General features: G+C 43.7%; 2 protein-coding genes across 4 annotated transcripts in view; one reads left to right on the top strand and one right to left on the bottom strand.

Moving 5' to 3' along the window:
• Positions 1 to 3,584, top strand: part of LOC119018097 (WASP homolog-associated protein with actin, membranes and microtubules) — a 17,075-nt gene extending 13,491 nt beyond the window's left edge. The window contains exons 9-11 of the mRNA XM_037095473.1: positions 1 to 68; positions 618 to 760; positions 1,371 to 3,584. The exon at positions 1 to 68 is cut by the window's left edge and continues 323 nt beyond it. Of these exons, the coding sequence (XP_036951368.1) occupies positions 1 to 68; positions 618 to 760; positions 1,371 to 1,529 (370 nt within the window). The 3' untranslated portion in view covers positions 1,530 to 3,584. The remainder of the gene's footprint in view (positions 69 to 617; positions 761 to 1,370) is intronic.
• A 2,693-nt stretch (positions 3,585 to 6,277) lies between these two features.
• Positions 6,278 to 11,997, bottom strand: part of homer2 (homer scaffold protein 2) — a 34,087-nt gene continuing 28,367 nt past the window's right edge. For 2 of the 3 annotated variants that reach the window (XM_037095483.1, XM_037095482.1), the window contains exons 8-9: positions 10,584 to 10,664; positions 6,278 to 8,449 (exon numbers count right to left, since the gene is read on the bottom strand). In XM_037095483.1, the coding sequence (XP_036951378.1) occupies positions 8,261 to 8,449; positions 10,584 to 10,664 (270 nt within the window). In that variant the 3' untranslated portion in view covers positions 6,278 to 8,260. The remainder of the gene's footprint in view (positions 8,450 to 10,583; positions 10,665 to 11,997) is intronic. The other variant, XM_037095481.1, reaches the window with a different exon arrangement.

The raw sequence follows: 11,997 nt of genomic DNA, 5'->3' as shown, positions 1-11,997 counted from the left end.
GCCGAAGCCTCTCAGCGAAAATGAGGATCCTCCTTTTCCAGCCAAGAACACGCTCAAACAAAATATTGGTGAGAGTGAAAGACAAAGAGAACAATTCTGTTTTTTGTTTTGTTTTTTTTTATGCGTGTTTAATAAGTCAACATCAAAATGTTGTACGGGGGGGGAAACATTGTGATGTTCATTTACTGGAGCATCACGGTACAGATGGGAGAATGTGTCCGACTGCAGGGAAGGTCGTGTTTGTTTGTTCCACAGAAAAGTGTGTGTGTGTGTATCTGTGTGTGTGTGTGTCTGTACATGTCGTTCTTGTCCTAAATTCCCAGCTTCCCCCACGAGGCCAGAGGAGCCAGTTTACCTCAGTTGTGGTCCTGCTGATGCTCTCAGCTCCGGGGAGAGAGACAGTAACGTCCGACTGAGCTGCAGATTTCTGAGCTTTTTGTGAAATGGAGGTCGTCGAAGAAGATTTTAAGAACGTTTTAAAGACCGAGCATCCGTTCAGTCTGACATTTTCAGCTGCTTCGTGAAGTTGAAATTGAAACCTAACAATGCATTCCTCCCTTCATTCTTCCATCGTCGCAAAAGTGTCAGTTTTTAATTTTATTGCTGTGTTTTTGTAGGAACGATGGATGAAGTGTTGGCCTCGCTGCAGCGTGGACAGATTCAGCTCAGAAAGGTTCCCGCTCCGAAGACGGCGCCCCCTGCTGTGGACCCGAGGAGCAATCTGATGTCCGCCATCCGACAGGGAGTCACCCTGAAGAAGGTGAGACGCTGAGAACGGAGTCACAACACAGCGATTCTGCGATACAGTGTGTTGCATGACTATCATCTAATGATACATCACCATATCTGTCTGATATTAAAGACTCAAAATATACTTCTGATTCAGCATCCACCCAAATCTTTCCCTCCATTTGAGATTAAGATCCTGCGTTACCTTGACGTAATATTGCTGTTTACGTTACGATGTTTAAAAGGAGGATACAACTGTGACTGTGGTAATAAATGAGATGTCTTGATAAAAATAACTGAAATAGTGTATCGATAATCGTATCGCAAGAGAAAAGCGACATATTGTTGTATCGATATTTTGCGCCTCCCCAATTACATTAAGAGCATTTACAAGTTGATTTTTCATCTATAAAATGTTCTGTTCAGTTTGTATCTTGGTGAAAATTCTTCAAAAATACATATTATTTGATAATCTGTATCATGATTGATCACTTCCATGTATTACTGGTATTGAAGTACAAAGTTTTAACTGTTTAACACATACAAATGATTTAATCACAGGAATTTGAGTAGATATAATTAGTAACTTCCACTGGTTAAGTGTTGATTTGAATGAATTGAATCAACACTTCCTGCTGCAGATGGTTCCTGCTCGACTGGAGGCGCCGGACAGTGCTGACAACGAGCTGGAGCGCAGCATCAAAGCCGCCATGATGAGGATGAAGAAGGTGGCAGCCGACTCTGAGGAAGAAGATGACCGAGGAGACGACGAGACACAGAGCACAGACTGGGACAGCTGAGACACACACACACACACACACACACACACACACACACACACACACTGAAGTTGATGACATCACTCCCGCTCTGTTTCCTTCTCTGAGCTTCAGCTTATCGTTGCGGCCAAACTTTCACCAAAAAGCTTCGTCTGTGAGAAGAAGGGGATCACGCCTCTCCTGCCTCAAACATCGCAGTGTGTTGAAGTTGTCGAACAGTTAATCATGTTTGTCGTTTCACAATAGTCCTGAGATGTTGTAATACACCCTCAACTACTCTAATCCAACTTGAGTCTCCTCTAAAGCAGAAACGACACGCCGTGCTTCAGCGCTCATCGAGAGGAGAAGCCGTGTCGATGATTGAACTCCTCCCAACGCGGCATCTGAGGCTGTCGCACAGCAGGCAGATGCAACAACACTACACTTGACTTTAATTTCAGCACACTGTTGAGTGTAAACTCAGCTGACTTCTCTTATTTTCCGAATGTAAATGAAATCTAACCCCACAAGGGCTACAGCGGTCTGAGTTTTGAGGGTTTTATCGCTAAACAAAAGAAGAGTTTTGTGAAGCTGAGGTGAAGAAGTGATAATTATTTACAGCCTTTATGTTTAAAGTCCCTGTTTTTGTTGTTTGTGTTACAGGCTGTTTGATGCACTTTGTTTTTCTTTATGTCAGAAATGTGTGAACATGTTTCGGTTTGATTGAGGTGCAGTTTATACACGGTCTGTCATTACTTCCTGTCTGAGGCCAAAACAACAACATGACGAATAAAGAATGTTACACATTTGATTTAATAATCATTATTTCCCCCATTAAAATGTGTGATTTGTAAAATATGGCCAGAAGGTTTAGTTAAAAACATTCAAAAGATGAACTAACATTATGAACAGTGTGAGGAAACAACAGTGCTGACGTTTTTGGACTGTGTTGCAGAGATGTGTACTGAAGTTAGCATGCTAACCGGCTAGCCTCAGCCCATCCTGTCTCGTAACTCCTCTTTGTACCACAGGAGGTGGTGATGGTCTGAGTAGTTTCAGGTAGTTGTCTGAACACAGACTGTTTTTTAAAAAAACTCTCTCTGTCTGTCTGACTCAGCTGTGTCCCAGTCTGGAGGCTGGGTACTGTAGCACGACTAGCTCCACGGCTAACAGAGCCATCAGCCAATATGCTAATGGTTGCTAGCAGCAGTCGTTGGCTCCTGTGGTGATCTGCTGCCTTCTATGTTTTTGTCGCTACCGTTGAATTCTGGCCATATTCTACAAATGACACCTCTTAATGTGCACAGCTGTGTCTCTAATCACGGTTGAGTCCTCAGTAAAGCTTTCCGCTGAGCTTTTCTCCAATTTTTTGACATTAAAACAGCACTTTAAGGAAATAATTAGCAGAATAATTGTGTCTGCAGCAGCAGTGTCCTGCCCCAGTTTTTCTTTCAAAAACATGTGAATGTGTTCGGCTTAATTCAGGTGCAGTTTATTCATGATCTGTTATTACTTCCTCTTTGATACCTCGACAAAAGAAGTTACAAAGAGTTTTGATTTAATAACCAATGTTTCATTGTCATTATGCAGTTTCTCATTACTGTACTCAGCTGTGTCTCTCTGACAGGCTGATGTTGAAGTGTAGAGACGAACTTTGTACCGATGACTGGAGCTGCAACGATTGTAAGAGAGTTAATTGCCAAGTATGTTGATCATCGATTAATCGTTTCAGTCGTTTCATCGTTGTCTTTTATGGCAGTGAATGAAGAGTTTGGGTTTTTTGACTGTAGAAGTAACCTGAAGGAAGTTTTCTTTCCATTTTTTATAGACTAAACGATTAATCGATAGAGAAATTAATCGTTAGTTGCAGCTCTGCTCTTGACCTTTGACCCTGTGACACAGAGCACTTAACTGAAAGCTTAAGCTCTAATGTATTATGTACAAAAAAAAAAAATACCAATACTGTCTGGGAACTGCATTAAATGTTTTTTTTAGCATGAAAGTGTAAAGAACTGAAACTCCAGTGTGTTGCAGACGGGCTGAAACACACTTGTACTGCTGTGTTTTAATAATAAACGAAGACGTAGGAGATCATGCCGACGAACTGTTGCCGACTTCTTTTTTCGTTGCGATGGTGTCGGTGAGATCCCGTCTGTGCTCGTGCTGTTCCCTGATGTCCACAGGTTAGCTGTACCCCGAGCCTGCTCACTAAATGAGTCACATCGTGTGGCGAGGTGTCTTATCAACCTGCGGCGGTGAACCCCGGTGAGCGTGCTGCGGTGGATTTGTGGCCCACATGATGGTGAGTCATGTTGTAATATGAAACCTGGCAGCCGTCGCTCTCACATCTCTCTGCTGCAGCGACGGCTCAGACGTCCCCAGCCAGTTGTGATTTGGGTTTATTCAGCTCTGTGTGCTCAGAGCAGCTGCTCGCCGCGGCAGTTTCTGGCTGCTCTTGAGCGTCATCGTGTTTGCAGGGCGGCCATCACTCTGCGCCGGTGTCCAGCTGTGTGTGTGTGTGTGTGTGTGTGTGTGTGTGTGAATTATTGTTATCATCCAGGTGATTCAGGTGGCAGACAGGTCAGGCACCTTGAGGAAGACACACGGCGGGTATTTGGACGAACCCCCCTGATCGAGCGTCAACATGAAATTCTGCAGCCTGTTACTATGGCAACAGGAAGTCTGGATGATAGTGGCCTGCGGTGCCATCTCTCTCTCTCTCTCTCTCTCTCTCTCTCCATAGTCTCTTAATGATGTTTCACCGACTCGCCCACTCATCACCAGTCACACAATGAGCCTCTCTGATGGGAGGGACAGAGAGAGAAATGCTGCCTTTGCTGCATCACTGCTGTAATGTAATCAATTTAAAGTCTGATTGATAACCGGTGATGGGTAAGGATTATTTAAATTACTGGTTAATGGTTCACTCATGGAGCCTAACATTAAGTCTAAAAAGTTGTCAGAAAAGTGACACGATCCGGTGGTGAGTTTTTTTCACGACTAATAAAAAGACACCGAAGTGTCTTCAGCTCTGTGAAGCTGTACTTACAAACTAAATGCTGAAGACGGCACGCTAACGTGATTTATGATGATGTAAAGCTTCTATATGTAAGTTGTAACTGGCATCCTGTTGAATATCACCAGAATAAGTAACAGCAGGGGACTGTTAGCTCAGTTAGCGATGCAGCTAGCAGGTCCAGACTGGGAGCTCGAGCTCGCAGCAGCATCGGGTAAAACACACAAAACTACAGCTAATAAAGTCAAATTTCTGGGACAACTGGTTGTAATTCAGGGAAGTGTGTGTTGGCATATTGTTACTAGTTCTGCAGATATTTGATCATATTGGATTTAATAAACGTGCAGGACAGGTTGGAACGAGACTCGAGCTGAGGTCGATTAGATTTGTGTTTGAGATACTGAAGGCTGAACCGAGAGCCACAAAGTGACGTATGATTGTTCTCGACAATTTATGTGGATTGTGAGAATTTCTACCAAGACTGACATCAAGAAAACCTTACAAAGTCAATCAATTATCTCGATAATCGATTACTGGTCATTTTATTGAGCAGATCAGTTTCTCACGTGTGAACTTTTGTGTCTTTTCTCTGTTTTATATTCTTAGAAATTCAATCTGTTTGGATTTTTCCATTTCAATACACGTTAGACTCAGAGAAGTTTCCATGATGGGTGTTCACACAAAATCATCAACGAGATTAATGTTAGCTCAAGTTTTACGATGACGTATTGGTTAATTAACTCATCATTTCAGCCCTAAATTGATTCTTACTCTGCATATTGATTAATTTTCCTCCCAGATGTACCTGAGCCAGGCAGCTGATCTCTGAAGGTGAGAGAGACGATTAAAGTCCATCAGGGAAATCAGCAGGACGACCGACTCTCGTGTGTAATTAAAAATGTGATTGTTGGAAGGTCGCAGCGGATCGTTCTCTCCCTGTCCGTCACTGTCATCACACCGTTATTTACAACAGAAAAACACCTGAGCGAGTGGGATCAAGTTGCCAAGGCAACGTGTCCTCTGATCCGGCCCTGCAGTGCTGCGAGGACGCTGGAGTTTCTCCATCCTGTGTGTGATTTTACTTTATGTGTTCTGATGTTGGAGAAACCGATACGTGTCACGGACGGTGATTAAATCCCACTTGTTCTGCTTCGCTTTTTGCACGTCTCTGTTTGGATTACAGCTATTTTTAGTGCTATGTAAATCGACATCAGAGGGAAAAGACGTGCGGTGGCGGAGCTTCTGTACTCGGAGCCTCGGCGGGATGCAGCTCTGTAGGTTCATTCCACCTCCTTCTCTGCGCTTCTCATCCAGGAAAGAAAAACGCCTCGAGACTTTCACCGTGTCAGCACATTCGTAAGCTTCGACAGAAGTTAAGATTTCTGCCCACAATGTGTGACTAAGTGTGGATCAGGGAAAAATATGTCCCTCCTCACACGAGTTACAGATCAGGAGTTTCATCCTGAAGATGATGAGATGTCGAGGAACATTTTGTTGAATGCAAAATAAAATTCTAACAAATCCTAGAAATAGCTGCAGCACTGGTGGCCGTGCTCTGAAGGTTGTGTGTTTTTGTCTGTCAGTCCAAAGTGAGATAAAACAAAAAAAAGATAATATTTGGGACTGAGACTTTAACCAAGAACGCAGGCTCAGGTACATTATTGGAAGTGCAGAAATGGTTTCGATGAAACTTGTTCGATGGAGATGTTTTCTGTTTCGTGTGTGTCAAGAAAAGAGGGGAGAGCAAGAAAAGAAGACACCGACTCGACAGCGCTGTAATTAAACTAAATTTTAACAATTGTCAGTTCTATTTGTACAATATTGAACAGGAGTCACAAAAGTGCACAAGAGGCGTTGGTTCAAAAAGGAAGGATCATACGTTGTGTTATCCGGGTTCAGGGGCCTTAAAACAGAGAGGGAGAAGCAAAAACAAGTCCCTTCATAGAAACCTTTCGTCTTCAGAACAGAATGAAAAAATATAAACTCATAACATCGTAATATTACCCAGAAAATATGCCACCACAACATGAGCCGCTCGTGTTTCATCCAGCAAACAAACAAAAAAAACAACCTCTGAACAAATTTGGTGTATTGTATATATTAGTGTACATCTACAGAGACAGCAGGTTCACGGTTGAGTTTACTTGTTCTATGTTTGAGAAAAAAAAACAAAAAAAAAAAAAAAACACAAGTTGCAGAGAGGCACCAAAAATAAATAAATATGTCAAACAAAAAAAAAAAAACAACAAAAAAACCAAAGACTCTGACGGGGGTTTGGCTGTGAAAAAGGCCCATTCCGTCTAAATGTTGACAGTGAAGTACACTTTCAGTCGCCCCTCACCCAACAATAACCACCACCATAACAAAAACCAGTGTGTCGGAAGCACATCGCCGGCCTCGGAGACGCACGTCGTTGTTCTGCACATGGACGACGATACTATTGCACACACAAAACCCTTCAACACGACACTACACTCATGGCTAAATGGAGTTCCTATTATTATTATTATTATTATTATTATTATTATTATTATTATTATTATTATTATTATTATTATTATTATTATTATTATTATTATTGGATGTTTCTTATAGAAAATACACTGAGCGGTGATGAACCTGCTCTCAGGAGTTATTTTTGTGCAAACACCTGTCCTGTCCTTTAATCACGTTAAAGGGGAATTCTGGTATTTTTAAACCCTATTTTTTTACACGTTTCGGTGTGAAAATGATCCATAGGTGTCTGAAATCATCATCAAAAGGTCATTAATAACAGTTTTTGAAGATAATACGTCGACAGAACTTGTAGAAAAGTATCTCTTTTGCTTAAAAACGTTATTTTGATCATGAATAAATGATTTTAAATTGTTCGTTGGTTCCAAAGTTCTGTTTATTTTATCCACCCGACCCGCTCTAAAGCTTTCGGTGAGTGTGAATCATTTCCACACCAGAGTTTCTTAAAATACTAAACTAAGGTTTTAAAATACTGGACTTCCCCTTTAACGTCCTCAGGATGTCTACGTTTGTCTCTCGTTTCATCAGTGAGGATGTTTCTCACAGAGAGTTGTTATTATGGTGATGGTCATCACTCGGCCAGTTCTCCTTGCCAGGTGGATTTCGACTCACCTGGAGGCACTTTGTGTCGCGGCCGCGTGTCGTACATGTGCATATAATCTGTACAAACTGTCTTCTAACACACCTGAGATAGACGAGAGGCAACAGCGAGGACAGTCTGGAGAAAAGGTCTCATGTCTAATTCTCTGAGGGGGCCACAAGGATTAACACCAATTATTACTCGAGTGACGCTGAGCAGCATCGTCTGTGTGTGTTATTCATTTTAGCCCTTTTGAGTCCCCTCTTCTACTCTAAACTCAAGACTGCCTGTGAAGAAGCGCCGCAGCCTTCAGAAAAAAAAGACAGATGGACAGAATCTAAGAACCCACCACCAGCTTTTTAAAGCCGCCCCCCCTCCCACAGAAACGGGTAAGTAAGCTCAGAGTATGACTCAAAATGCCAGCGTACAAAATGGAGCCGTTTTGGTGGAGCGCTGGCCTCCCTCCTGCCAGGCTCGCTCTCCCTCTCCAAATACAAATCTCTTTCTCACGTGGTAGTGTTTATTACAAGCCAAAGCTGATAGTTTCTGAGTGGACGTCACCTCTGGGGGAGGAGGTGCCACATAGTTTCTGCCCTGAAGACATACTGTAGTGAATCCTTCGTACCTGACCTCTGACCCTTTCGACTCAGTGCCGCCTCTCGCTCAGTTATCAACGCCCAGCTTGGAGAGGCCCTGCCTGAACTCATGCAGCTCGTCTATCTTTCCATCCAGAATATCCATGAACTTCTTCAGCTCGCCCTTCATGTTGCCCTGCTTTTGTCGACTGTCGTCTATGTCGACCTGCAGACTTCCTATCCTCCCCTCCAGCTCGCCGTTCTTCGCCTCTGCAGCCTGAAACAACAACAAAAACAAGTCACGTGAAGCGAGTGGAGGATACAGAGACATCAGATTCATTTCTTTTATCTACAAAGATTATAAAGCTTTGGGTAAAGTGGGGTAAAATATCCTGCCTCTGTTTGTTTGATGACCACATCTGAGCGATCGCTGCAAAAAAATGTAGAGATCGAGTATCTGTCGGGTTCCACTCTAAAATATAATCATGACCTGAGCAGACGGAGCAGCTTCATGTTGGAACCATTCATGAAGGAACGAGATGCTAACTCGCTAAACTCGCGAACGGTGCAGCTCAGCAGAGCAGGACGCCGTTAATGTTCACATCCTGAGGCGTAACGAGCTTTTTAACTAAGAGCAGAACTTCTGCACAGTGAGGAAGAAAAATAGTTCCTACAAGACACGATCGTCACGACCACTGCAGGTGGAAACCAACGTTCAGGTGCATCACAGCCGTCTTCTATAAACAGCACGAGGACGGAAAGAAACGGAAATGACTCCAGAGGTGCTGAAATATTTACTTTTGAATATTTATCCCATCTTTCAACACCAGTTTTATTGTTAATGTGTATCGCAACCCCACGAGTTTCATATTCAAGAGAAGACCGACATCTATCTGGGAAACTCACAACAGAACAGTCTAGATGGATAAACAGCACGAGCGGTTAGAAGTGTTTCTGATATGGGGATGAACTGTCCCTTTAAGAGAGGTGTGACAGCTGATGGAGCAGCACAGGTGCGTCCTTTTCACCCAATCTTAAATGCCAAACCAAAAGGCCGAGCGTCTCACATCTACTGTCCAAGCACGCGAGTTAAACATTAACCAGCCTTCAGGTTTTAAAACAAAAAAAACAACCTTATTTACATCCTCAGGACTGAAAACTGGGCTCTACAAACAGGAAACATGCAGTTTTTCCTGCAGGAGGATTAAAGAGTCTTTGAGACGAGCAGGCGACACCAGCGACACATTACTGCCGTGGATACCATTGAAGGGAGGGGTTTAAAATAGGAGTGCTAAATGGGTGTTGTGCCTGCATGACTGTATCCTCCAGCTGACTCCTGAAACCTGATCTCCATGTGGGGTGACGTCTTTAAATAGAGGGGAGCCATTAACACAAACACAGAGGGAGAATAAACGGATTGGCTTTTAAAAAAAAAAAAAAAAAATTCTCAACAGGACGAACAGAGGACGAGTTTTCATTTGGGGCCTCGAGGTATTCCAGACATCCCATTGTCTGAGATGCTCCTCAGTTTGGATGGCTGCTTCAGCCGGCTCTGTTGTCACTGTCGTTCATCCAGCTGGCTGTTGCAGAAACAAACCAGGCGGTCGAGCTTTGTGAACACAAGAACTTCAGGCATCCCGCTGTTGGTTTTGCTCCTCTCTGCCCGGCTGGAGAGGCGGCACACGCATGACAGCCTGGATGACAGAGTCCCGCCCTGAGTCAGCCTGAGCGAGGCGTGATGAGCGTCACTATCAGCGCTGCTCATGTCAGACTTGGCACTCCTGACATGTACAGTCATCCACCGAGCCCGGCACTTCTGGTTCCACAGAGACTCTGACATTACTCACCCAGGGCTCAGCCCTGAACAACAGGTGATCTCTGGTACAAAGAGACAGGTGTGAATCAGTGTTGTTTCTGGAAAAACTGCAGATTCTCACGCCCAACTTAACAACACACACACACACACACTCTCACAACTGTGGCTGTTTGTGTGGAGAGCACAACTGATCAAATCTGCACCGAGAGGAAACTAATAAGCCGTGACAGAGATGTTTTATCTCTGTTCCTCAGATGAGGAGAAGGAAACCTTTTCAAAGAGGCAATAATCCACTCAGAGCCGCACCAGGGACGGACCTTTATTAATAGATACAGTAACCACAGTGTGCGTTAGTGAGACACGTGACAGGAATGTTGTGTCACCAGCCCTCGGGCGCCGCGATGAATAGGAGCGCTCGTTCTTTACCTTCGACTGAAAAGCGCTGCTCACGCCTCAGAGGCTGCTTCACCTCGGACATCGTGTCCTCACGTGTGAGCTGAGCGCCGCTCTGCACCGACTCTCTGCTTTCATACACCCGAGAGAAATGTTCCGTTTGTGGGATTTCTGAGCGCTTTGAAAAAAAAACCAAACATACCTGCAGTTTATTGGTGATGCTCTCGCACTCGGCCATGAGCTGAGGGATTATCTCCGCCTGCTTCCTCAGGTTCTCCAGCTCCTGAGGGACAAAACACAACAATCACAAAACAGTTAATTTACACAAAAATATACATGCAGATAATCGAGATATAACATGTTAGATATCGAGCTTTAGATCTAGTCATCATCTCCTCACAGTCAGGTGAAGTTCTGCAAAAAAACACATTTCTGGAGCCTCACAGTAAAATAGTTTGGCAGCATTTTCCTCAACGACTGAAGCAGCTGGAGACGTTTTAAGACCTTGAGGAAAAGCAAAAAGAGACCAAGATAATCCAAGTCTCCAGAAGCCCTGAATTCATTTGAAAAGACTTTATTTACACCCCTCACACCAATCGAGACGGGGTGCATGCTAACGCTTGTAGTTTAGCAGCTACAGCGAAAACTTCAGGTTTAAAAAATGGCTGGAAATAAAATCTGGTCAAATCACTGTGGGGCGTCTGGAGACCTGGATCACCCCGATCCATCTGAGAATGACTGAATTTTCATTTTTAGGTGAAATACTCCTTTAAATTTGTACCAAATAATTGAGGTTTCACAAGTCCTGTTTTTTTTTTTTGTTTTTTTTTTAAAGACGTCACAGTGAATCTTCTGTAAACACACAAACTATAAATCAACATGAAGCAGGTGAGGAGAAACAAAAAGCGACAAAAAAAAAAAAAACCCATCCGCAACAGGAACGATTACAGTGTGTTTTCTTCTTAATTAAAAATCTATCATCACTGTGAGGACATCCTCCCGCTGCTGCTTTGAGACGCACACACACACACACACACACACACACACACACACACACACACACACACACACACACACACACACACACACACACACACACACACACACACACACACACACACACACACACACTCTTATCGCCTGCAGCACTTCCTCGCCGAGCAGTAATTGGACGAGTCTTTGTCGTCACCTGCAGCAGCTTTGCTCTGTAAGTTCAGCGCTGAGGTCAACACCACGCTGAACACTGAACGGTTAATAATTCACAGGCACTGTTTTTTTTTTTGTTATCTAATTGGAGGAGTTGAGCTTGTGAGTTTCTAGAAGGCGGTGAGTCAGTCGGCGGAGCCTCAGAGGGCCGTCTGCTGGATCAGACCTCCTCCTGCATGAACCCTTCGGTCGGTACGATGACGGAGGAAACGCTGCAGCCTCCAGAGGACACGCGCTTCTTTTACTTATCATCTCTTTTCTTTCTTTTTTTTTTTAAATCAGCCCCGGCTCTTTGAACTGCCTCCTTTCCTGTTGTTGTGTAAGATTTATACGTTCTATAAATACTCCGGCTGCCAGGTGCTAAACTAGAATATCCCAGACACGGTTCACCTCGAGGGAATTTAACAGGG

The sequence above is a fragment of the Acanthopagrus latus genome, chromosome 4 (assembly GCF_904848185.1).
Source record: "Acanthopagrus latus isolate v.2019 chromosome 4, fAcaLat1.1, whole genome shotgun sequence".
Lineage (NCBI taxonomy): Eukaryota > Metazoa > Chordata > Actinopteri > Spariformes > Sparidae > Acanthopagrus > Acanthopagrus latus.
This window is presented reverse-complemented; position numbering and strand designations above follow the sequence as displayed.